This window comes from Podarcis bocagei (assembly GCF_964188305.1).
Source record: "Podarcis bocagei genome assembly, chromosome: 16".
NCBI classification, from domain to species: Eukaryota; Metazoa; Chordata; class Lepidosauria; order Squamata; family Lacertidae; genus Podarcis; species Podarcis bocagei.
The window spans coordinates 41954879-41980684 of NC_138142.1; the positions used below are offsets into that span (position 1 = coordinate 41954879).

The 25806-nt window shown below is 49.1% G+C and overlaps 2 protein-coding genes and 1 long non-coding RNA gene across 3 annotated transcripts; 2 read left to right on the top strand and 1 right to left on the bottom strand.

The window, feature by feature from the left end:
* The first annotated feature begins 565 nt into the window (after positions 1-565).
* On the top strand, positions 566-8941 carry RIIAD1 (regulatory subunit of type II PKA R-subunit domain containing 1). Its single transcript, XM_081173931.1, has 4 exons — positions 566-722; positions 5203-5279; positions 5875-5921; positions 8589-8941. Exons 1-4 carry the CDS (start codon positions 585-587, stop codon positions 8660-8662), a joined length of 336 nt encoding a protein of 111 aa, XP_081030057.1. The 5' UTR covers positions 566-584; the 3' UTR covers positions 8663-8941.
* LOC308575391 lies at positions 3230-3971 on the top strand. The gene is made up of 2 exons (XR_014002842.1): positions 3230-3500; positions 3840-3971. It is a non-coding gene; the product is annotated as an uncharacterized lncRNA (long non-coding RNA).
* A 6044-nt stretch (positions 8942-14985) lies between the features above and the next one.
* MRPL9 (mitochondrial ribosomal protein L9) lies at positions 14986-25529 on the bottom strand. Its single transcript, XM_081173861.1, has 7 exons — positions 25356-25529; positions 22184-22343; positions 21299-21423; positions 19990-20040; positions 18084-18185; positions 16780-16863; positions 14986-15428 (listed from the first exon to the last, which is right to left on the bottom strand). Exons 1-7 carry the CDS (start codon positions 25452-25454, stop codon positions 15309-15311), a joined length of 741 nt encoding a protein of 246 aa, XP_081029987.1. The 5' UTR covers positions 25455-25529; the 3' UTR covers positions 14986-15308.
* Between the last annotated feature and the right edge of the window lie 277 nt (positions 25530-25806).

Genomic DNA, 25806 nt, shown 5'->3' on the forward strand with positions numbered 1-25806 from the left:
AAGGAGGAGGAGAAGGGGGGGGGGAGAGAGAGATGGAAGGAAGGAAGGAAGGAAGGAAGGAAGGAAGGAGAAGGGGAGAGAGAGAGATGGAAGGAAGGAAGAAAGGAGAAGGAGAAGGGGAGAGAGAGATGGAAGGAAGAAAGGAAGGAGGAGGAGGGAGAGAGAGATAGAGAGAGATGGAAGGAAGGAAGCAAGGAGGAGGAGAAGGGGAGAGAGAGAGATAGAGAGAGATGGAAGGAAGGAAGAAAGGAGGAGGAGAAGGGGGGAGAGAGAGAGATGGAAGGAAGGAAGAAAGGAGAAGAAGGGGGGAGAGAGAGAGAGATGGAAGGAAAAAAGAAAGGAGAAGGAGAAGGGGAGAGAGAGAGAGAGATGGAAGGAAGAAAGGAAGGAGGAGGAGGAGGGGGGAGAGAGAGAGATGGAAGGAAGGAAGGAGAAGAAGGGGGGAGAGAGAGAGAGATGGAAGGAAGAAAGGAAGGAGAAGGAGGAGGAGGAGGAGGGAGAGGGAGAGAGAGATAGAGAGAGTGCCTGCTTCCTGAGGAATCTGGCGGGGATCCTGGCCTGCGTCTCTGTGTGTCTCTGTCCCCATGGCAACGCCAGCTGCCTGCCTGCCTGCCTGCCTAAGCATGGCGCTCCGTGACATGGTGGACTTGGACTCCGGCCTGCAAGGCCAGGACTGGGGGGCCCTCAACCCAGAGCAGCAGCTCAAGCTCTCCCACTTCAAGGTGGGTCAAGGAGAGGCGAGGGGTGTGTGTGTGTGGGGGGGGGTCCCTTAGAAAAGACCCGCAAAGCTCTGCGCTGTGGCTCCGCTTTCCCAAGGCATGCTGGGAGTCTGGTTCACGCGCCCTGCAAAGGGGCTTCTCTCGTGGTTCGGGAGGGGCAAAGCGGGTTTGGAGAGGTTGGGCAAGAAATAGCGATAAAGGGGATGAAAGGCGCAAAGATGGGGAGCACGGGCAAATGGGCAGTTTTGTTTTGGGGTGTGCAAAAGTCACAGCCCCCCGGAGAGGTTGCTTGGCATAATCACATTGTGGTTATGATTATGATTACTATGATTAAACCTGTTTCTTTCAGAACAAAGTTTTAAATAACTGCCTGCTTCGCGTTGGCTTCTTTTTGTTGTTCTCTCTCTGTCTAATATCTATCTATCTATCTGTCTGTCTATCTCTCTCTCTCTCTCTCTCTCTCTCTCTCTCTCATCTAATCTATCATCTCTCTGCCTTATCTGTCTTATCTATCTGTCTGTCTGTCTAATGTCTAATACAGTGGTACCTCGGGTTAAGTACTTAATTCGTTCTGGAGGTCCGTTCTTAACCTGAAACTGTTCTTAACCTGAAGCACCACTTTAGCTAATGGGGCCTCCTGCTGCTGCCATGCCGCCGGAGCACGATTTCTGTTCTTATCCTGAAGCAAAGTTCTTAACATGAAGCACTGTTTCTGGGTTAGCAGAGTCTGTAACCTGAAGCGTATGTAACCTGAGGTACCACTGTATCTCTATCTATCTATCTATCTATCTATCTATCTATCTATCTATCTATCTATCTATCTATCATCTTTTGTCTTTTTTTATGTGATGGCGCAATTTGGAGTGGGATTGACTTTATTTTTCCAGTGCAAAAGCTTCGGGTATTTGTCCATTTTGGGCGAGCCTCTGGGGCTGGCGTTAGCGATGGCTGCAAACTTGGATGGCTTTTAAAGAAGACTAGGCCTGCTCACAGAGGATACAGCTCTTGGGGGGTGGGGGGGGGTGGCTGCATGTGCTCATCAGCACTCTACACATGCTCCAGGATGCTTATTTTGCACTCAAAACACTTGCCTGCAATTAGTGGTGATCTTTACAGGTTGGGCTGTGCTGCTATATGGCTGCTGCTGAGATATGACAGGCAGCTGTTACCTGTACTTTCCGGAAACAATTGAATACATTTTTATTTTATTTCCAAACTGGATAAAAAGATCTCAGCTTTGGCTTTTCTTTGCTTACCATATTCAAAACTCTCTCTCTCTCTCTCTTTTTTAACGATACGACGGCAAATCGCCTCGAGACATGAATGTAAAAGCAGATTCGTAAATTAATAAATCATTGCCATCCTTTTAAGTAGACGCCCTCCCCGGTTTGCAACAGCATCGGGATTGTTTTGAGATATTTTAATTGCTTTCTCGTTTGTGCAGTTGCTGCCCTGGGCTCCTCTGGGAGGAAGGGTGGGATATAAATTTAATAAAATAAAACAAAACAACCACAACCACCATAAAAGCTAACCGAGGCCGTATTTTAACTGTGACACGTCCCGGAGAGGGTAGCCTGGTGTAACGTCTCGATACAGCCAACACGGGGGGAAAGAGGAGCGCCGTGGCACCATCAAGACAAAACAGATTTATTGTGGCAGACGGTTTCATGGACTGGAGCCCAGCACATCAGGCGCATCCAGTCCGCGAACGTTTATGCCACAATAAATCTGCTAGTCTTTAAAGGTGCCACATGGATCTTTGTTGTACATTTTAATGGGCCTCTCTGCAAGCTAAAGGTGTCTATATTATTATCAGAGGGGGCGGGGAGGATCCCTGTGGTCTTGATTTTCTGGGCAGTCTATCCCCTTTCCATATTTTCCCCTTTAAGGAATATCTTACTAAAATGGCTCATAATAAAAAAATTCCTTCCAGTAGCACCTTAAAGACCAACTAAGTTAGTTCTTGGTATGAGCTTTCGTGTGCATGCACACTTCTTCAGATACACTGAAACAGAAGTAGCCAGATCCTTCTATATAGTGAGAAGGTGGGGAGGGGTATTACTCAGAAGGGTGGTGGGAATGGGAGATAGGCAGATAGCTGAGATGAGCCTGCTGACGACTCTTAACGACTGCAAAAGGTCTTACAGGAAAAGGCAAGGGGTGAAGAGGTGAAAAATGGCTTAGTCATGTATAATGAGATAAGAATCCAATGCAACTCATTACCAAACTTAAAACCATGGAGAGACCTGGAATGAACAAAGACATTGGATTCTTATCTCATTCTTTGGAGGGGGTTTTTGGGGTGGGGAACAGCTACTGTTTTTTGCCATCTGCATTATGCCTTTTGCAAACTTTGGAAAGACCGTACAGGAGAGATTTGGTTAGCCATCTGGTTCAAGGGACGGCTTCTGCCAGGCTGAAGAGTTAACAGCTGACTAGGCCCCGAATCAGCAAGAAACGATGATTCTTGTCATTTTTTTTAAAAAAAGGGCAACTTTACAAAAGGATATAGCCTGGGTTGTCAGTTGGATCTCAGTGACGCCAGTCCAAGAGACCATGGGTAGGCCTCCATTGCAGTGATGGTCAAAGGAGCAGCATACACAAACTGAAAACTATGTCTAGGTAACTCAAAAAAGCGAGCCAATGCACATCCTTTAACTTTTTGTTTTAGCAACGTCCCCTTCCAACTGTCTGGTGTAACCACGATGTCCCCCCTCTTCCTCAAATCCTTTCAGGCTGCCTGAAACTTTTATGTGCATCACAGTGTGGTATAGTGCAGGGGTCTGCAACCTTTAAGACAAAAAGAGCCACTTGGACCCGTTTCCGAAGGAAAAAAAACTGGGAGCCGCAAAACCATTGCGACATTTAAAACAAATATATCTCCGGAGCCGCGATCTGACAGCGGGCGGGAAGGTGACGTCGGGACGGTGCGTGACTAATGCACGCACCGCCCCCATGCGACGTCACAGCCAGTACAGCGCCCGCCACAGTGGGGAGTGTCGAGGCGCACAATGCACCTCCTCCCCTCGCTAGTATCCGCCCCGGAGCCACGACAAAGGTGTAAAAGAGCCACATGCGGCTCCGGAGCCGCGGGTTGCAGACCCCTGGTATAGTGGGTAGAATATGGACCTTAAGACCTGGGAGACATGAGTTCAAATCCCCACCTCAGCCATGAAGCTCTCACTGGGTGATCTTGGGCCAGTCACCACTCTCTCTCTCAGCTGAACCTACAACACAGGGTTGTGGTGGGGGGGGGAAGGAAACATGGTATTGCCAGGAGCAAGATAATATGGGCAAGATGAGCCTTTGGCCATATCCAGTATGGGAATAGTTTAGCAACTACTTTCCTCCCCACAATGTGCCTTTGAGGTTTAATCCTGACAAGACAGAAGTACTGTTCTTGGGGGACAAGGGTCAGGCAGGTGTGGAGGACTCCCTGGTCCTGAATGGGGTACCTGTGCCCCTGAAGGACCAGGTGCGCAGCCTGGGAGTCATTCTGGACTCACAGCTGTCCATGGAGGCGCAGGTCCATTCTGTGTCCAGGGCGGCTGTTTATCAGCTGCATCTGGTACGCAGGATGAGACCCTCCCTGCTCCTGGACTGTCTTGCCAGAGTGGTGCATACTCTGGTTATCTCCCACTTGGACTACTGCCATGCGCTCTACGTGGGGCTACCTTTGAAGGTGACTTGGAAACTACAACTAATCCAGAATGCGGCAGCCAGACTGGTGACTGGAAGCGGCCGCCAAGACCACGTAACACCGGTCTTGAAAGACCTACATTGGCTCCTGGTACATTTCCGAGCACAATTTGAAGTGTTGGTGTTGACTTTTAAAGCCCTAAACGGCCACGGCCCAGTATACCTGAAGGAGCGTCTCCACCCCTACTGTTCTACCCGGACATTGAGGTCCAGCTCCGAGGGCCTTCTGGCGGTTCCCTCACTGTGAGAAGCGAAGTTACAGGGAACAGGGAGAGGGCCTTCTCGGTGGTGGCACCCTGTGGAACGCCCTCCCACCAGATGTCAAAGAGAGAAACAACTACCTGACATTCAGAAGACATCTTAATGTATTTTTAATCTTTGTTGGAAGCCGCCCAGAGTGACTGGGGAAACCCAGCCAGATGGGCGGGGTACAAATAATAAATTATTATTATTATTATTATTATTATTATTATTATTATTATTATTATTATTAATAAAAATTTTCCCATTGCTAGACCTTGTTTAGTATTTTTCCTCCCCAGCCAAAATGACCTTCCACTTCCCTCAAAGACCGAGCGCTGCTTGTTCACATTCTATTGCTGGCAGTCCCTGCCACCAAGCTGTTAAGAAATGGGTTGTGAACATTCTCCTCCCACAGCTCCCAGGTTTTTCGCCATAGCCTGCAATAAGATTTGGAACTGGGGGAAAACCTCGCCTCCAAGTCAGGACAAATGTGCTTAGATGCTCAGATCTTAGCTTCTTCACGACCCTTTCCTCCCCCCAGATAAACACCAGGATCGCTAATGAGAAATACCTTCGTGCGCACAAGGAAGTGGAAATGTTGCTGTCGGGATTTCTCAGGTAAATTTTTCAACTTCTATGATTGGCGGCCACGGGGGGGGGGGGGATCGGCCTTGGAAGAATCAGCTGGTGACCCACCATTTCAGTGAAAAAGTTATTTTAATTTACAAGGTGCCCAGGGTATTTCTTGCGAGGCTGCAGTTCACCCTCACGGAAAAAAAAGTTTGGCAATTTCCCCCCACCCACCTCGCTTTCCTAGCTGCCTTGCTAATTGCTTTATCGATTCCCAATGAAGGAACCGTTGTAATTACGAAGAGGTCTTCTTAATTGTTATAAATATTTCCTCGGCCCTGTGACGGTTGTACGTTCTTGTTCCTTGTTTTTAATATAAAACTCCATCACACACGCACCTCCCCAAAGGTGAATGCAGATGTAAATTAAACGTTTCTCCCCGGTTGCTAATTGGCTTATCGATTCCCAATAAGGAAAGAGTGATTTACCAATTTGTCTTGCGTACCTTTGACAAGGACTTACAAAATCAACAGTGAGGAGAAGGGGGGGGGGACACAATCAACTGCTTAAAAAACTCCCTTTTAAAAGTCTTTTATTTTCCTGTCCACCTCTCTCCCCCCTCCTTCCTGCTCCATGTTTCCAGGGAAGTTCTGCTGCAAAGACCAAATAATATTCGGGAGTTTGCTGCTGGTAAGAGTTTCATTTACTGGCCTTATATATTGAGAGATTTTACTTTTTCACATACCAGTTGTTGAAAGGAACTGGAGGGGAGTATTTTCACGCAGGTATCCTGCAGGAATCTGGTTGCACTCAGGATGTTCAAACGGAAGGGCTGATGGCCGATTCTGCAAATGCTTCCTCTGCTATTAAGAGCAGGTAGCACAGGAGCGTCTGGCGATGGGGTACCTGCAGCCCTCTGGAGGCTGTTGGGACTCCCAGCATCCCCTCATCCTTGGGCCCCCGTAGCTGTTCTCTGCCCATCCCTGGCCTCATGCGTGCAACACCTGTGCAAAAGATTGTGGAGTCCGTCCCTGGCCATTACCTCCACAGCTGGCATGACCAGCTTCTGCGAGATGGCACTGGGTGTCACGGAATGCCCACAGACATTTCAACTGTGCAGGGGAGAGAACTGTCACGGTCCAGTTCACGGGCGATCGAAGTCCCAGCTGGGGACATCGGGACCGGGGGCAAGATGGCGGGGTGGGAGCAGGAATGGGAGTCCAGAAGCCAAGAGTCCGAGGGTCAGAGAGCCGGGAGTCAAGAGTCCGAGGGTCAGGAAGCAAGGAGTCACGAAGTCAGGGGTCCGAGGGTCAGGAAGCAAGGGGTCACGAAGTCAGGGGTCCAAGGATTGAGAACAAGGAGTGACGAGTCAAGGGTCCGAGGAGCAAGGAGTCAAGGAACCAAACACAACAAGGCAGGGAATGTGTTGCTGTGGCAAAGAGCCAAAGGGAAATGCTGACCTTATATCCCTTCCCAGCTCTTGCCACCAGGTGCTGTGAGTTACCAAGCGGCCTCACCTGTACGGCCGCACCTTGCCTCTCCAGAACAAACTTAGGAAGGCCCCAGTCCTGGTCACAGGACCTGGCTCCTGCACACACACCTGACAAGAACCAAGCGCACCTGAATGAACAGCGCACCAGTTTCTGCGCGGAGACGATGTGCACTTGAGCTACTGCCGTGTACCAAGAAGGGTCCCACCTTCCCGATTCCCGTCCCTTGTAAATCAGCGTCCCCATTTTTCCCTTTCGAGAACGTCCGGTCAGAATTTAGCCAAGAGTGATTAGTACTGTTCTCCCTTCAGGGAACTCAACCTATGGCCTTCTGAAGGCTGCTGGATTCCAGTTCCCACCAGCCCCAACCACAGGAATGATGGGAACTGTAGTCCCAAGAACAGGTTGGGGGCCACGGCTTCCCCTGGAGTGCCTTTCCCTCACGACGACGCAGGACCCACCTGAAAAATCAAGGTTTTTGAAAGAGGAAGGGGGTTCTCAAAGCACAAGGGGCGCCCAACTAACAAACCAGCAGAAATCAAAGATCAGGAGAGAGAAATGGCTTGCAGAAGGAATATAAACAGAAGTAAGAAATGGCTTGCAGAAGGAATATAGACAGCCCTTCCAACAAGGGCTGATGGGCTGGTCCCCTGGGTTTCCGTGAGGCGTGGTCCGAGTCCAGTCCAAGGTCGAGGCTGCAGTATTGAAGCCGTCTGTCAAAGCTGAAGCTGGGTCCAAGGCAGGGAGTTGGGTGAGGTCAGGAGATCCAGCAGGACAGGGTGCAGGCAGGAACTGGCTACCAACAACATTGCTCCCACAACCTGGACTGGGCTGGCTGGCTTTTATCTCCCCCGAGGCATAGGGCAGCCCCAGTCCACAGGTGACTCGCCTCTCCTGGCCTGGAGGCGAGCACTCCTCCTGCGGGAACTCAGTTCCCTCCACCTCTCTGCCCTGAGCCTCTGCAGCTCAGGAGAGGCTGGAGGGTTACCGGACCCAGAGGCAACCTCCTCTTCCTCTGACGGGGCTGAGAGTGGAGCACCTGCAGTCAATGGGTCCTCCATCACCTCAGGAGCCAGAGCAGACTCAGCTGACGCCTCCACCTGAGGACCCAGCACAGGTGAGGACCCTTCAAGCTAAAGCCCCAGCCTCGGCTCAGCTGCTTCTGGAGGCAGGGAATCCTGTGCAGGCTGGGATTCCTCAGGTCCAGCATCCGAGTCCGAATCCCAGGCCATCACAGCTGATGCTCTGGCACTGGGAGTGGAGCTCAGGAATGGCCAGTGCATGTAATACTCTTTGCTGTCGGGTCTGTGACAAAGAGAACACCCCGTACAGATGGGGGTCATTCAATCATGGCCGCGGTGGGTGGGAAGAGAACAGGAAGCCGAGGCCTTTCTGTCCATTTCTACTCTGCGCCCTGGAGCTTTTATGGAGGAGCATGAATGGATGAGGCAGGCAGATCAGCACCAGGTGTGCCTGGGGGCTCCATGCGGCCCCCAAACGACTCTCCCTGGCCCTCGGGGAGCTCTCGCCAGGCCACGTCCTCCACCAGCCCTGCCCCACAGATTCCTTGCGTGTTTTTCTCTGCCTGGGATGTGCCCTCTAGGGCCAAGGGTGGGGAAAGTCAGGAGCCAGATGTGGCCCTCCAGACCTCTCCGTCTGGCCCCCGAGAGTCTCCCCAGGCAACGCTTCCCTTCCACAGCCGCACACGACCGGAGCGCTTTTGCTTGGCTGGGATATGCCCTTGAATTCTTGAGGATGCCTTGAAGGTCCTCGGTGCACCTTGGGAGATGCAATAAATCTTTTAGCGGCCCTAGCTTCCTTCTCCCTTTGGCTAACCTCCTCGTCTTCCTTCGCCTTCTCCTCCCAGACTACTTCACCAACCCAGAACTCCCCAAGAAGATCAAACAGCAGATGATGGAGAAACTCAACGAGGCCGTCTAAGCGACACCTCGCACTCGGACCCCTCTCGGAGAACGCAAACTCTTCGCCTTTGGACTTCCCATCACAAATGAACAGACCTTCCCCTGGAAATGGGTTGTTTGCGACTCGCTTCTATTCAAGAGGAGAACCTCTGAAACCAACATCCACCAATATCAGTGGGTCTCCTCAGAGCAGGAGTGTGGAGCGGACAACCCAACTCTCTTACTCTTTTGCGTTTTAATTTAACCTCTTCTCCTCCGGGTCCGAAGGGGAGAGAATAAAGCTGGACTTCCAAAACAAGGGTGATGTTGACTTCATTTGCCATGACAATTATTTGCTTGGGGATTAAAGGTACCCATGAACGGTTAGAACAGCAAACTTTTTCAGCAGGGGGCCAGTCCACTGTCCCACAGACCTTGTGGGGGGCTGGACTATATTTTGAAGGGGGGGGGAAATAAACAAATTCCTATGCCCCACAAATAACCCAGAGATGCATTTTAAATAAAAGAACACATTCTACTCATGTAAAAACACGCTGATTCCCGGACCGTCCACAGGCCGGATTTAGAAGGTGATTGGGCCGGATCCAGCCCCCGGGCCTTGGTTTGCCTACCCATGGGTTAGAAGGCATACCTTTGTAAAAGGAAGTATGCCATCCTAAGTAGGGAGTAAGGCAACATTCACTTTAAACAGCAATACCACTGCCATGGCTACCCCCAAAAAAATTCCGGGAGCTGCTTTTGCACCCTAGTCAGAGACCCCAGTTCACCTCACGGATCTACAACTCCCAGAACTACTCTGGGAATTGTAGAATGAAGCTGCATGCTGGTTTCCTGCTCAGTTCACTCTCGCCCAGTGTGGATCCGGAGTTAAAAAAACCCCTCTCGTTTCCTCTTTGGTTCATCTAGCTGGTGCCAGGATACCCCATGAACCCTCGGCTATTTGTGACGCTTGTTCTTTGAGGGATGTGCTTTGATAGCGGGGCTCAAGGGACAGCCCAGAGATGGGCAGGGAGGGCAGGGCCTTTAGGATACCTGCAGGATACCTGCGCCGCGAGGACGTTAGTTACGAAAACAAGGTAGTTTGGGGAAATGGGTGGCGAGAGACAGAATTCGCTTAGCGGTTCGAGGAGTCGAGGGCAGGATGAGGGCGGACAAGACAGGGGAACGCCCTCGTAAATCACCCGGAGGTGTGATTCGGCTGCCACCTGGTGGTGCCAAACAGGAAGAGGGGGGAAATTTACGTTGTCAGGGCTGTAAAATGAGTAAAAATAGCAGCCAAATTGTAGGGAGGCAGACACCAAGAAAAAAAAGGGGGAGGTGAATCTCTGCTTCAATAATACAGATTGCTCTTCCCCTCTGCTCACAGCTCCCCAAGACTTCTAAGAGAAATAATAATAATAAAATAATAATAATAATAATAATAATAATAATAATAATAATTTTATTACTTATGCCCCATTTGGCTGGGTAGCCCCAGTCACTCTTGTGTGACTCTCACTAGGGTCCCAGATGGCATTTTGTTTCATTATTTATATCCTGCTTTCCTGTTCGAACAAAGCCACTCAGAATTTAAGAAAGGGGAGAGGGCAATGGTGACCAAGAACTGGTAGCCACCCCTCTGGTTCCACTGGTCAACCTCTGGAGGAGCCGGTGTGGCAGTGTAGCAATGCCAGACCAGGACTCTGAGTGACGAGGGTTCAAATCTGCACTTGGCCATGAAGTTCACTGGGTGCAATCCTTTGGCCCTATCTGAAGGAGCGTATCCACCCCCACTGTTCTACCCGGACACTGAGGTCCAGCTCCGAGGGCCTTCTGGCAGTTCCCTCCCTGCGAGAAGCCAAGTTACAGGGAAGAAGGCAGAGGGCCTTCTTGGTAGTGGCACCTGCCCTGTGGAACTCCCTTCCACCAGATGTCAAAGAGAACAACTACCAGACTTTTAGAAGACATCTGAATGTTTGATGCATTAAAAAGGTAAAGGTAAAGGGACCCCTGACCATTAGGTCTAGTCGTGACCGACTCTGGGGTTGCAGCGCTCATCTCACTTTATTGGCCGAGGGAGCCGGCGTACAGCTTCCGGGTCATGTGGCCAGCAGGACTAAGCATGGAGAACCAGAGCAGCGCACGGAACGCCGTTTACCTTCCCACTGGAGTGGTACCTATTTATCTACTTGCACTTTGACGTGCTTTCGAACTGCTAGGTGGGCAGGAGCAGGGACCGAACAACAGAAGCTCACCCCATCGCAGGGATTCAAACCACCAACCTTCTGATCGGCAAGTCTTAGGCTCTGTGGTTTAACCCACAGCGCCTTTAATGTTTTGTTGGAGGCCGCCCAGAGTGGCTGGGGAAGCCCAGCCAGATGGGTGGCGTATAAATAATAAATTATTATTTTTATTATCACTGCTTCTCAGCCTGACCTAAATTGCAGGGTTGTTGGGGGCACTACAGAGAAGGGGGAGAGCCCTGCATATGCTCCTTGGAGAAAAAAAGATCGCGTAGTATTGGAAGACACAAGATTTAGCCACCCGGGAAGAATGGCAGATGAAGTTGATGGACTATATGGAATTGGCGGAAATGACTGGCAGAATCCGAGACCAGGGAGAAGAGTTGGTGGAAGAAGACTGGAAAAAGTTTAAAGACTATTTACAGAAATACTGTAAAATTAATGAATGTTAGAAAAACGTTGGAATGAAATTATATGGCTTTAGTAGAAATGTTATAAGGAATTAAGTATAAATAGATTAATAGAGTATTAAAGGAAAAATAAGGTTAGAATGTGTTAAGATAATTATATGATAGAAAACAGAAGAAGATGGAAAGGAATTGCTGAAACAATTAACAGAAGTGGAATACAAAAAGGGAGGTGTGAGGAGGTCGTGGAAATAAGTGAATGAAAGATAAGATATTGAAATTGTTTGATTTATTTTAAACTGTTTTTGTTTTGTTTTGTTAGTTTAATGTGTTTAATGTGCCAATGTTATGTAGTGTTTTTGTATTGTATTGTATTGTTTTTGTAGTGTTTAAATCGTTGGAAAAGTAATAAATATTAATTTTTTAAAAAGAAGAGGAAAAAAAGATGGGGAAGAAATTCAATAAATAAATGCTAAACGGCTGTGGTGAGTATCTACAGGGGATGGGGAAGAGGCAGTAGGCCACACAATGGGAGGAGAACACTGCAGGGATAGCTAGCACGGCTTCTTCCAGATATTGTTGCCAATGGCCGGGGATGCTGCTAGCCACAATGGCTGTGCCCTTTCTCTACAATCGGAGGCTTCTGAAAATTGGTTGCTGGAAACCACAGGAAGGGAGACAGTTTGCACGCTTTCATTTGGGGCGACTGGTTGGCCACGGTGAAAACTGGAGGTGGACCAGATAGGCCATTGGCCTGATCCATGAAGGCTCCTCCTGTGTTCCTATGCTGATGGGAGTCCGGCAAGATCTGGAGGACCAAGGGTTAAGGCACCCCTGAGCTAGCTGAGGACGGGCGTCTATAGGCTGTGGAATGGACTCTCTCGGAAGGCAGTGGACTCTCCTTCGCTGGACGTTTTTCAGCAGAGGCTGGATGTCAGGGATTCTTGGGCTGCGAGGGGGTTGGACTGGATGACCCCTGCCGTCCCTCCTGTGCTGGGCCCAGGGGTAACCCGGGTAACGCAGTCCAGGTCCGGTCCCGATTCCAAGGGTTCCGCGAGGAGTCAGTCCGGCAGGGCCAATGCAGGAAACCAGGCAAGGTCAGGCACCGGATCTCAGGCAGGATTTGGCATACAGCAATGTTGTTCCCGCAACCTGGGGCAAGGTCTGACAGCCTTTTATCTCTGTCGGGGTAACGGCCAGTCCTGATCCCCCGGCAACCCACCTCCCTGTCTTGCCTGAAGGCGAGCACTCCTCCTGCGAGTACCCAGGTCTCTCCTTCTCTCAGACCTCAGTCTCTGCGGCTCAGGAGACTTCGGTGGGTGACTAGACCCAGAGGCCGCCTCAGCCTCCCCTGACCCAACTGGTAGTGGAGCAGCTGTAAGTGACGGCCCAGCTGGAGGCAAGGAGGTCATCCCCGCATCTGGAGCCAGGGCAGGATCAGGCCCCTGACTCAGCCCAGCTGGTGCTTGTTGCAAGGGAACCTGTGCAGACTGGGACTCTTCAGGATCAGGCCCCAGACTTGGTTCAGACGCCGCGTGAGGCAAAGGGTCCGGTGCGGACTGAGACTCCTCTGGCTCCGAGTCCATCACACCTCCCAACTCTACCATTCTATGACCTTCCAGGTGCTGTTAGGATTCCCAACTCCCAGCAAGAGCGACGGAACGGGGGGGGGGTGTCCAACCACATCTGGATGGCACCACGCTGACCGACTGCGCTTCGCAGCAAAACCAGTGTGTGTCTTTACGGACTCGCTAGCGGGTGGCCAGACATTTGCATCCCAGCTGGGAGATCAACTTCCCACATCCGTCCCATTAAAGGAAGAGACGGGGTCAGCGCGCCACACCCTCTCCCTCCATCCGCCCCCCTGTCCTCTGAGCCGCCTTCCCCTCCCTAGCTTGGAAGAATCATCCTCTGACATTATCTCGGGAGTCACCTTGACGAGGCGGGGACGTCAGCCTCACCATAACTGATGGGCCTTCTGCGGCAAAGGGCCGAGCGCCTCTGTGAATATTCATGGCCGTGTTCCGTCTCCCACCGGCAGAGAGAGCCCCTCCGCCGGCCCACGTAAGGGGCTTAATGACACTTTTGGCAGCTTCCCCTGCTTTGCTTTTAAGAGGGAGGAGGGGAGGACGAAATAAAAAGCTTTCCCGGCTATCTTCCCCGCGGGGAGGACGCAGCAGCACGCCCACACTTTCTTCCTGCCCGGGCCGCTCCAAGCGCTTCGCGGCTAAAGTGAGCGAAAGCTCGTGCTTCCCCTCTTGGGAGGGAGGGTGGTTTTTTTAAAAAAGGAGGAAGCAGAGGGCCCCATCCATCATCTGAAGGGCTGGCTCCAAAGGCACACAGCCCCAGGCGTGAATTATTCCGGGGCGCGCTTCAAACGCCATTGTTCATGCCGAAGGTGTGCAATGCCGTAATTAATGGCTGTGGAGGAGGAGAGACGCAGACCCGAACGGGCAAAAGTCCACAGGCTGGGCCGCCAGGTGTCGTCCAGGATGGAGCCATCGGTTCCGTCTCCTTTTGCACGACTTGGGGAAGGGGTCGCCAAGGCGGCAAAGTCTCCTTGGTGGCGGGACATACCGCAGAGGAAGATGGGTCGCTGCCGCAAGTCCTTCCAAGAGTTCTGTTCTCGAAAGGTTCGAAACTTCAGCTGGGGCACAGCTCAACCCACGCAGACTGCCAGCAGCTCCCCAGGGTCTCAGACAAGGATCCTAGCCCTCTTGGGAGGTATCATTACACAATGACCCTAGCACCTTCTGCACGCACTGAGCTACGGTACTTCCTTTAAAAATAAAGCAAGATCCCAATTCTCACAACTCTGGAAACATGATTCTGATGATGCATGGGTTTCTCCGACCCACAAGGGCCTCTCCTCTAAAAGGTAAAGGGACCCGTGACAGTTACGTCCATTCGCGAACGACTCTGGGGTTGCGGCGCTCATCTGTCTTTACTGGCCAAGGAAGCCAGCGTTTGTTCGCAGACAGTTTTTCCAGGTCATGTGGCCAGCAGGACTAAGCCGCTTCTGGCAAACCAGAGCAGTGCATGGAAACGCAGTTTACCTTCCCGCCAGAGCGGTACCTATTTATCTACTTGCACTGGTGTGCTTTCGAACTGCTAGGTTGGCAGGAGCAGGGAGCAACGGGAGCTCAGCCCGTTGCAGGGATTTGAACCGCCAACCTTCTGATTGGCAAGCCCTAGGCTCTGTGGTTTAACCCACAGCATCACTCCTCTAGATTGCTCCTTTTCCTGGGTTTCTGCCCTTGCAACTCGTCCTCCTCCTGACCGTCTCTGTTTTCCCTGGGACCTCTCCCTCTTCAAACCTTCCCGTTCAAGGCTCTTTGCTGGGATATTCTGCCGGCCCCGCCCCTCTAGAGGAAACCGGGGGAAACTCAGCCAGTGGCAATTGACAACTGCTGCAGCGTCAGTGCAAGCTCGGCCAATATCAGTTCCGTAACCTTTAGTGTCAGAGCAAGGCTCGGCCAATGGCAGATAGCGGCTCCCTTCCGTCTCCGCACCCTGCGACCGAGGCAATCAATGGAGGCCAACTCCTCCATCGCCATCACAAAACCCTTTCAGTGCTTTACTATCCAGATGCCCTCAGACATCAAGAGAGAAGAGACGCAGAGTGCCTTAGCGGCCGGATCTCCCTCTAACTCCCCTTCCCGGTCCACAGAACGGGGATCTTGGCCGAGCTGACTCACTGCAACCAGGAAGAGTTTCTGATTTTGAAACGTTTTTATTCGTAAGAGACTTGACATTTTGTTGCTCCTCAGGAGAGGAGAGAAATCATAGAACTCTAGTTGGTGTTATCCTCTTACTCGAGAGAAATGCGTCCGTCAGAGATGCCTTTGAACGTTTAGGACAGGAGTACATCCCCCAAAAAACCTCCCACCAATCTGACGAAGATCTTGTCCAAACCCGATCTGACGAAGATCCCTGGACCTCCTGAACTGTGCAGGCAAGCTGGGTGCCCCCCAGTCTCCGTCGCTTGTTTTGAGAGCCCCCGCTGCTCCCTTCTCCTCCTGGGGTGGGGTGGACTTCAGTGATATTGCTGAGGAGTGTCTTCTGGCTGAGCCAGCCAGACCCTATAGCTTTCGGGCTTGGGTTCTGCAAACCGCACCACGGAAAGAGGGACCCGGACAGTGTCGAGGTCGTTCACCTGCAAAAAGAGGGCAGAAGTGGGACAGGGGGCCCGGGTGTGTCCCCCAGAGCCAAGACGATGGTCAATCGAAAGAGGAAATGGGGAGGACGTTAAAGCTCCCCTGCTGAGACTAGGACTGCCTTTCCCCATCCCTGGCCAGCTGGCCAGCTACGGTCCCTTTCAGGCAGACGGCTCGGCCACAGGACTCTAACATCCAAGCTTGATTATCGTCCCTGCAGGAGGCAGTAATGGCCTGATCCAGCGGACACTTCTTAAACTTTCATAATTACTGCCATGCGCTCTATGTGGGGCTGCCCTTGGAGATAATTCAGAAACTTCAACAGGCCCCAAACACAGTGCCCGTTACTGGCTGGGGTTCCATTTAGATGAAATGAAATGAAATACTTTATTGTAACTTGTACAACTTGTATACAGTGAGCTTACACGAGCACCCCCCACTCAGCTCTCTTAGTCTTAATTTAATTTTAATTAATCTCTTAGTCTCATATGACACCACCGTTTTAAAACAGCTGCCTGGGCTGCCGGTTTGTTCGCAGGCCCAAAGCAAGGTGCTCACTTTAGAGTTTGAAAGCCCTAAATGACTTGGGCCCCAAATATTTGAAATATCATCTCCCTGTACCCCACAGACACTCTCGGGTGCTAGGATCAGTCGAGGGGTCCCTTTTGGCAGTTCCAACACCCTCAGAAAATTTGGGGAGTGTGCCTCAGCCTGGGGAGGGGGGTCTTCTCTGTGGCAACCCCCTAACCTGTGAAATTTCCCCTCCTGGCATCTTCATTATAGAGCTTCTGTCGTATGCAGAAGACACACTTCTTTCCTCTGATACCTGAGATTTTTTTTTTAAGACCCGCCCTAATCTTGCTCCTATAACTTGTTTTGAACTGGCTTTCATATTGTACTTCTTAAATTGCTGGGACCTTGTGGTGGAAGAGTGGGCAAAAAAATCAGAATAAACAAAGAAACAAAGAAACGTATTTTACACAATACATACATCATCTACCCTGGCATTCTGGAGAAAAAGAGGGCACAATTTTCCTATTACAGTGGTACCTCGGGTTACATAAGCTTCAGGTTACTTACGCTTCAGGTTACATACGCTTCAGGTTACAGACTCCGCTAACCCAGAAATAGTACCTCGGGTTAAGAACTTTGCTTCAGGATGAGAACAGAAATTGCACAGCAGCGGTGCGGCAGCAGCGGGAGGCCCCATTAGCTAAAATGGTGCTTCAGGTTAAGAACAGTTTCAGGTTAAGAACGGACCTCTGGAACGAATGAAGTACTTAACCCGAGGTACCACTGTACAAATATCCCATACATTGACCTGCATCAACATACAGGAGGCAAACTTACCGTAACTTCGCACCAATATTCCCCCAATTCCGTGATGGGCTCGTCCGGAAGCTTCAAGGTATGTGGCAGAACCACGACCCCGAGCTGGAAGGACCAGGGCACAGCGTTATCAGAGCAACCCACTTCAAGCGGGGCAGGGGCACGTTGTCTGAGACCTCCACATCCCCTATGAAAACACCTCCTCTCCCCTCAACCCTCCCCGCAAGGATATATGCCGCTGAGAGCCCACCCTTATCAGGTAGAGATCAACTCAACGAAATGCTCTTAAAACCCTCCGTTGCAATACCCCACCACCCTGTAACTCATTAGGGCTCTCACCCAAACATCCTTGCCCTTCTTTTTTTGCAAATGGAAAAATGCTGTCACAAATCTAATGGGCAAAACAACAACAAACCTCTGGTTACGCGAAACATTCAATAAGCACACAAGACATAACTGGCTGTACGTTTGAAAAAAATAATATGTACTATTCATTGTGTTAAATTGTAGATTACAACAGAAGTAGCTCAAAGTTCAACGGAAAAAGTAGAAGACCCAGTGGATCAGTTCATTCTCTAATCAGTTTATGCATAAGGTCCATATATGTGAAAGTGTCTATTCCACCTGTCTGTTCATAGAGTCCAACAGTCCACATGAAAAGGTTGTTGCAGTTCCACAGAATCCTTTCACAAAGACAAGGATTATTAGCCTTGTTTCACTATCATAGGCTTCATCAGTAGTACAAACTCTAGGTAATGCAAATAAATACAGTATCGTAATCTCACACATTTTTACAGCAAAAATAATATAAAACCGTCAACAACCATACATACCATATGTGATATCACAGGACAGTGCATCTTATAGCATAGTAGTAGCTGATGTAAGCAGCAACTTTTACAGAGTGGCGTTATATGGACAAGCCCAATATTGATTCGAGTGACAGGTGTTGGCAATCAACAGATACAAAATTTCTTTCTTAAAGTGACCCATATGGCACAGCAGAAGTAAAACAAACTTAATCCATATACATATAAACAGTAATGCAACTCATACAAAAATGTAATCAAATATCAGAACATACTATTTTTTCAAACGTACAGCCGGTTACGTCTTGTGTGCTTATTGAGCAAATCTAATGGGCAGCATGTCCATTTGGGCCGGCGATTCCCATCAGCCCCTGCCAGGACGGCCATGTTTTTTTACTACGGCTCCCATCAGCCAGCCCAGGACTGTGTCGGCTGGGACTGAGAGGAGCCGGCCAGATCCCCTCCGCTCCCCACGCCAGGAAGGCAGGACGCAACGGCCGCGCAGGCGGGGCTCACGTTTCTCAGGAAGTGCCGTGCCACGATCTCGTGGGTCAGCTCAAACTGCTCGCAGTCGTTCACTCCGACTTCCAGGGTGCACTTGCGCAGGAACCGGACGGTCTGAAAACCGGGAGAGGAACAACAGAAAGCCTTAAGAAAAGAAGGCCTCCAAAAAACTACACCCGGAAGATCGTCTTTCGCCCAGGGCAGAACACCTGCTTTGCATGCAGAAGGCCCCAAGTTCAATCCCAGCATCTGGGGCTGGGGGAGACCCCCCCCCAAAAAAAATCAAATCCCTGGAGAGCTTCTGCCCATCAGTGTAAATGCTGAGCTGGATAGGCCAGTGTTCTGGCTCGTGTAAGGCAACTTCCTCTGTTCCTATTTATCAGCCCTTCATTCAGAACAATGAGGACTAGACTCCTGCTTTTCTTTCAGGGGAAAGGCTTAGCTTAGCGGACAGAGCTGAAGGGGCCAGGTTCAATGGAGAATGGGAATGGAGTTGAGAGATGACCTAACCTGGGGAGAAAACAGCAAAGACGTGATGCAGAGAGAACAGCAGAGGTTGTATTTTCTGAGAATCCTCTGGAAAAACAATCTCTCCAAGGACCTGTTGATGGCATTTTACCATTGTGCTGTGGAGAGTTGTATTAACTTATGGTCTCCGTGTGTGGTTTGGGAGCTGCACGGTCAGGGAAAAAACAATGCTGTCCAGGGTTGTAAAGACTGCGGAGAGAATAATTGGGTGCACTCTTCCCACCTTGGATCAAATCTATGCTGTCAGGTGCCATAAGAAAGCTGCAGAGATAGCGCAGGATAGTGCACACCCTGGAAATGATCTCTTTCAGCTTCTGCCTTCTGGAAGAAGGTCCAGGGTTATAAAGACCAGGAGTAGCCGCCTGAGAAACAGTTTCTACCCAAATGCAATTCTGGTTTTAAATGCAGTATAAGGAGTCTCTATAGTATATTGTATTTTAAGATGGGGTTTCAGAGTTTTTAGGGGTTTTGGAATGTATTATGTAGATTTTTCAATTTCATTGTTCTGTGTGGGACAATGACAATAAAGATATTGTATCGTATTGTATCGTAATCCCCAACAACTCTAGGTAGGGCTAGAGGAGACTCCCCACTGTCTGAACCCCTGAAGAGCCACTGTCAAACAGAGTAGACGAGACTGAACTAGGTGCACATGCAGTCTGACTCTGTAAAAAGCCGCTTTCCCTGTTCCTCATAGCGTTGGGTCCTCCTGCTTGTAGCTGAAGGTGCCATTTGATGGGGCTTCTGCATATTCAAATGCGCGGTGGGGTTTCCTGGCCAGGGAGGGGAGATGGAGAGATGGCCTGCTGCTGCCCCGCCCCCCCCCAAAAGAGAGAACTGCAAGGGAGAATATACAACGCCACCTGTCAGATGCTGATGGTGGTTGCTCGTGAGTAACCAGGCAAGACTCCAACCTGTCTTTTACAGGTTTTATTGTGCAAACTATTTACAGTGCAGATCCACAAAGTTCACGTCAGTCTCAGTCACTTCCAGAATCCGGGAGTGGCCCCTTCTGGTTTCTTCCCCAACATAAGAACTTTGGCACCCCAAGTCTCCTCCTTCCCTCTTTGCGTTTCGCCCCTCTGCGCAAGCTGGGCGACGGAAGTGGCGTGTGTCCCACCCCCTGCCCAGGAATCCATGATTTAGGAACTCTCACAAGATTTGCAACGTTCACGAAAGCGGCAAGCACTCAGCCACACATGTTGCCATTGATCTGGTACTGCCAGGTTCTCCCTGTTGTGCCAGGTAGGGAACTTGGAAGAGTTTTAGTAAACTTCACTTCCCAGCATTAGATTTTTGTGCTCAATTTCTGCTTTCAGGTTTCCCACTAGGGCACTGTCCTACCGGAAAACTGCATTTAGACACACACCGCAGATCTGGGTCAGTTTACCTTTTCGCCTGTGTGGGTCTGCAGCCTCGGCAGTTTCCCTTCCTGACGTAACTAAGGGGCAGAAAAACAGAAGAGAAGTCAAGGACGAGCGAGACAGCTTGCATATTGTCCCACTCAGCCCAGATAGACCAAGGCTACAGGCATACCCATGTCAATATTGAGGAGGGGTGTAAAAAAAAAAATCATGCGCTTTCAGGAGAAAGCGGATAATCTTTTCTCCCTCGCATATAATACGAGAGCGCGGGGCCATGCAATGAAGCCAGATAACGGAAGCTTCAGGGCAGAGCAATGCACTTTTTCATACAGCAAATAATTAAATGATGCTGCCACAGAGAGTATGTTGATGTCCACTGATTTTGTTAGCTTCGCAGGCATGAATCATCCTCAAATCCACCTTTTTGTACACAATTCTGGCCAATAGGCATTTTTTGTTTTGTTTTTGCAAGCTGTAGAGACATAAGAGGTTTCTCTCACTCTCTCATCATAACTAGAAGTTGGGGACATCCAATGATGATGATGATGATGATGATGATGATGATGATGATAATAATAATAATAATAATAATAATAATAATAATAATAATAATAATAATTTATTTATACCCTGTCCATCTGGCTGGGTCTTCCCAGCCACTCTGGGCGGCTTCCAACCAAATATCAAAAACAATACAGCGCTGTCAGACATTAAAAACTTCCCTAAACAGAGCCGCCTTCAGGTGTCTTTTAAAAGTAAAATAGTTGTTTATTGCCTTGACATCTGCTGGGAGGGCGTTCCACAGGGCGGGTGCCACCACTGAGAAGGCCCTCTGCCTGTTTCACTGTAGCTTGGCTTCTCGCAGCGAGGGAACCACCAGAAGGCCCTCGGAGCTGGACCTCAGTGTCTGGGCTGAACAATGGGGGTGGAGACGCTCCTTCAGGTATACTGGACCGAGGCCTTTTAGGGCTGTAAAGGTCAGCACCAACACTTTGAATTGTGCTCGGAAACGTACTGAGCTTCAGAGATTCAGTCCAGGCAAAGGGAAAGATCTCTTCACACAGTGTGGTTAAATTGTGACGCTCAATCCCACGAGAGGCATCAAAGGCCCCCAACTTGGAAGGCTTCCGGAGAGAATTGGACAAATCCATAGAGGAGAAGCCTATCAATGGCTCGGCTCTGCTGTCACTGTCAGAAACTGCAGGACATGATGCTGTTTTGCTTGTGGGGCACCTGGTTGGCTGCTGTGAAAACAGGATGCTGTGAAAACAGGATGAGCCCCTCCCCTGGCCTGATCCAGCAGCCAAGGTCTTCCAGTGTTCTTACAGCACTCACCCGGTTTTCCTCCTCAAATATCTTCTTGTTTTCCGGAGAGGCGTAAACGGCTTTGTTCTGGTTGAGGAGACGGCTGCGGCCGAAAGATTTGGGCACCAGGACCGTGTCACCTCGGCTCCCCACATCTGCGAACGAGAAACGTGGAATGTTTTCGCCTGCAAAGCGGGGTAGGAACTAAAGCGCTCTCCCAAAACACAGGGCAAGAGAGAGAGAGAGAGAGAGAATATGCTCCCTTTACAAAACACACCCGGTGTATAGTTCCTTCCTGGAAATCCCAGCTCAATTTTAAAATAAAAATTAAGGCAGGAGAGAAGTTTCCAGTCTGTATCACAACAGTTCCTAACCTGATGCTCTCCAAATAGGTTTCGGACTACCCCCTACTAAAGATACTTGCATATATATTTAACTGCACTATCCTAGCATCTATGTTTGGATGAAGATGCGATTTAGAGAACATGAAGAAATAAATGCGTGGTCCCTGGAGCCGAATTGCCCAGAGGCGAAAAGCAGATCATGCTTTTTTCTTTTCTTTTTTGAAAGAGGGAAGTGGGTGTTGAAAGGAAGCAGCTGATCGGCAAGCGAACAGGGAGGGAGATAAGGGAGCCTAGAGATAAAGGAGGCTGCCTGGGAGGTAAAAGCCCATGGATCCTCAGGATTTTTGTATTGGGTCACCCCAAATTCACCATCAGGTCATACAGCATGTCCATGGGCTACAGCCTGCACCACAAAAACCATACATCCACTGTTTTGTTCAGAATATTTTTTTTCTTGTTTTCCTTCTCTAAAAACTAGGTGAGTCTTATGGAGCGAAAAATACGGTAAATTCGGATTAGCATCTTCTGCAGAACGGCACCGGATGTGCAAGTAAGATGGGGAGCTACGTACCGTCCACGGTTTGGGTGAGGATGAGCTCCAGAGGCTCCTTAGGCTTGTGTTTGGTGTCCTCCACCAAGCGGTAGACCTTATACCGGCGGTGCTTAATCCGGGGCTCCCGGCCCACCTTGCTCAAAGGCACCTTCCACCAACGCTCCACGATGCACGTTTCCTGAGCAGCGGAGACAGAGAACTTGGGATAAGTCACCAACACCTCCACTCTGACACAGCCGCTCAGACTGCCTCCTTGCCACTCCCTGTTAGGAGGCCCCCTCTCTAAAAACAAAGCTTCTAGTCCTCATGGTTCAAAGACAAGCACAGGGAGCTGCCTTGAGCCGAAAGCCAGTTCCTTTTTTTAAAAAAAATATTTGCTATATACTTATTACATACATACAAAAAGGAATACAATTACATAAATTATAAAATTAAAATTCCAAAAATACAAAAAAACGCCAAACCATACAAAAATTCCAGAAATACGAAGTGGAAAAAGAAAATAAAAAGAATAAGGATATACAAGAAAGAAAGAAAGAAAGAAAGAAAGAAAGAAAGAAAGAAAGAAAGAAAGAAAGAAAGAAAGGAAGGAAGGAAGGAAGGAAGGAAAGAAAGAAAGAAAAAAGGTTGACTTCCTTCAACCACTATACAGGTTCTCTAATCTCATATTTTGGTTGTCTGTAATCATTTTTTACTTTGCGAAGAGGCAATTTGTTTACCTGTGAAAAATGGTGATTTTCTTGAGTAAAAATGAGAGTACCCCGAAACATTTTTTTTAGAAGAAAAGCACTGGACACACACACACACACACACATATATATATACACATATACGTATATATACATATACATATACAGTGGTACCTCGGGTTAAGTACTTAATTTGTTCCGGAGGTCCATTCTTAACCTGAAACTATTCTTAACCTGAAGCACCACTTTTGCTAATGGGGCCTCTGGCTACTGCCGCATGATTCCTGTTCTCATCCTGAAGCAAAGTTCTTAATCCGAGGTACTATTTCTGGGTTAGCAGAGTCTGTAACCTGAAGCGTATGTAACCCGAGGTACCACTGTGTGTGTATACACACACACACGCACAGTGGTACCTCTAGATACCGGAACGGATCCCCATTCACATCTAGAAGCAAACGTAACTAGCGAAGGCACATCTGCACACGCGCGCATCGCTTTTCGACGCTTCTGCGCATGCACGTGACATCATTTTGAGCATCTGTGCCTGCGGCGAAACCCGGAAGTAATGCGCTCCTTTACTTCCGGGTTGCCGCGGAGCGCAACTCGAACGCGCTCAACCCAAAGCGCATTCAACGCAAGGTATGACTGTGTGTGTGTGTGTGAGAGAGAGAGAGAGAGGGAGAGAGAGAGATGCACACTTCCTGGACACTGTTCCCACCTTGCAGTCTCTCTGAATTTCCCCCTAGTCACCCCACTCCAGAGCCCTCCAGCTGCATTCTCCCTTCTGCATTTTCTCTCGCATCCCCTAACCGAAAGAAGAGTCTACTCTTAAAGGCAGCATATGCCTAGATTTAAACACATAGCAAAACATGTGCTTATCTTGTGCTCCAAAAGGAACCCAGGAGGACCCCCCCCCAAAAAAATATCTTTGCTCTCCCCCATCTCCTTTGTCTAAACTTACAGATAAAACTGCACTGTACAGACATAAATGCACAGAGTCCATTGAACACCCCCTTTTACAGTCTCTCTCACCTCCCACCCCCCAGATAAAGAAATCCCAGGGCACTGCCCCCTATATTTTGTGTTTACTACCTCCCCCCCCCACAAAAGAAACTCAGCCAGATGGGAAGGCTATCAATAAATTATTATTATTATTATTATTATTATTATTAATAATAGGCTGCCCCCTATATTTTGTGTCTACTACCTCCCCCCCCCCCACAAAAGAAACTCAGCCAGATGGGCAGGGTATAAATAAATTATTATTATTATTGTTATTATTAATAATAATAATAGGCTGCCCCCTATATGTGTATGTAAAAATGGATGGTTAATAGGTGAGAATCTAAAGTTATAATATATTAAGTTAAAGGACTAAGACATAAACAAAGAGGGAAAGGAATTGCTGAATTAACCAACTGAACTGGAATACAAAAAAGGGAGGTGAGAGGAGGTCAGGGAAGCAAGGAAAAGAAATGTAAGATACAGAAGGATTAATCTGTTTTTAAGTGTTTTTTTATTCCCCCCCCCTGTACATTGTATGTTTCTTCTTTTTATGTTTTTTTATATATATTTTCCCTTGTTTCTTTTCTCTTTAACTATGTAATTTTTTGTTCCTGAAATCTTAATAAATATCATTTAAAAAACAGTTACAGATAGGTAGCCGTGTTGGTCTGCCATAGTCAAAATTAAAAAAAAAATTCCTTCCTGTAGCACCTTAAAGACCAACTAAGTTAGTTTCTTGGTATGAGCTTTCGTGTGCATGCACACTTCTTCAGATACACATTTATTTTAAAATAATTTATTTTATTTATTAAAAAATAAAACATTTATTAAAAAATAATTTTTTTATTTAAAAAACAAAACAAAAAAGCGACTCTGGAATGACCCCCCAACCTCCGTGTCCCCCCAAAAAGAGCCTCGTTTTAAAGGCCTCCATTTCCTGCCCCCTTTCGCCCCCTTAGCAGTCTCCCCAAAGACCCCCCCACCCCCCATATTTCTCCCCAAATCTAATATTTTAAAATATTTCTCCCCAAAGACCCCCACCCCCCATATTTCTCCCCAAATCTAATATTTTAAAATATTTCTCCCCAAAGACCCCCACCCCCCATATTTCTCCCCAAATCTAATATTTTAAAATATTTCTCCCCAAAGACCCCCCACCCCCTATATTTCTCCCCAAATCTAATATTTTAAAATATTTCTCCCCAAAGACCCCCCACCCCCTATATTTCTCCCCAAATCTAATATTTTAAAATATTTCTCCCCAAAGACCCCCCACCCCCTATATTTCTCCCCAAATCTAATATTTTAAAATATTTCTCCCCAAAGACCCCCCCACCCCCTATATTTCTCCCCAAATCTAATATTTTAAAATATTTCTCCCCAAAGACCCCCCACCCCCTATATTTCTCCCCAAATCTAATATTTTAAAATATTTCTCCCCAAAGACCCACCCCACCCTCTCCCCCCCATACATTTTACCCCCCCTCCTTCCTCACCAGGGGGGCCGAGAGGCGAAGCCCCCTACATCCGAGCGGGACCCCCAGGGAGGCCCTTGCCAGGATCAGGCCCCTCGCCGCCGCCGCCGCCGCCAGCATCGCCCTTCCCCTCACGCGCCTCGCCCGCCTCGCGCAGGCCCCGGAGAAGCCTCGGCCTCGCCTGGCTCCGCCCGCCGGGGTGGGTCGACCGCGGGGCGGGCAGAGCGGGAGGGAGGAGCCGGCGTGTGTGGGGGGGGGGGACACACACACAACCGGCACGCTTTCTTCCCCCAGGATTTATTTACTCCTTTTCTTTCTCTCTCTCTCTCTCTCTTGACTATCGTGACACGGAAGCAAAAACCCACCTCCCTCGCCGCCCCCAATAAAAGCATGTCAAGAGTGCCACTGAGCATACGCAGAGTGCAAAAATTATCATTATTATTTTTGCGAAGAGGAGTCCTTTGCTGCAACC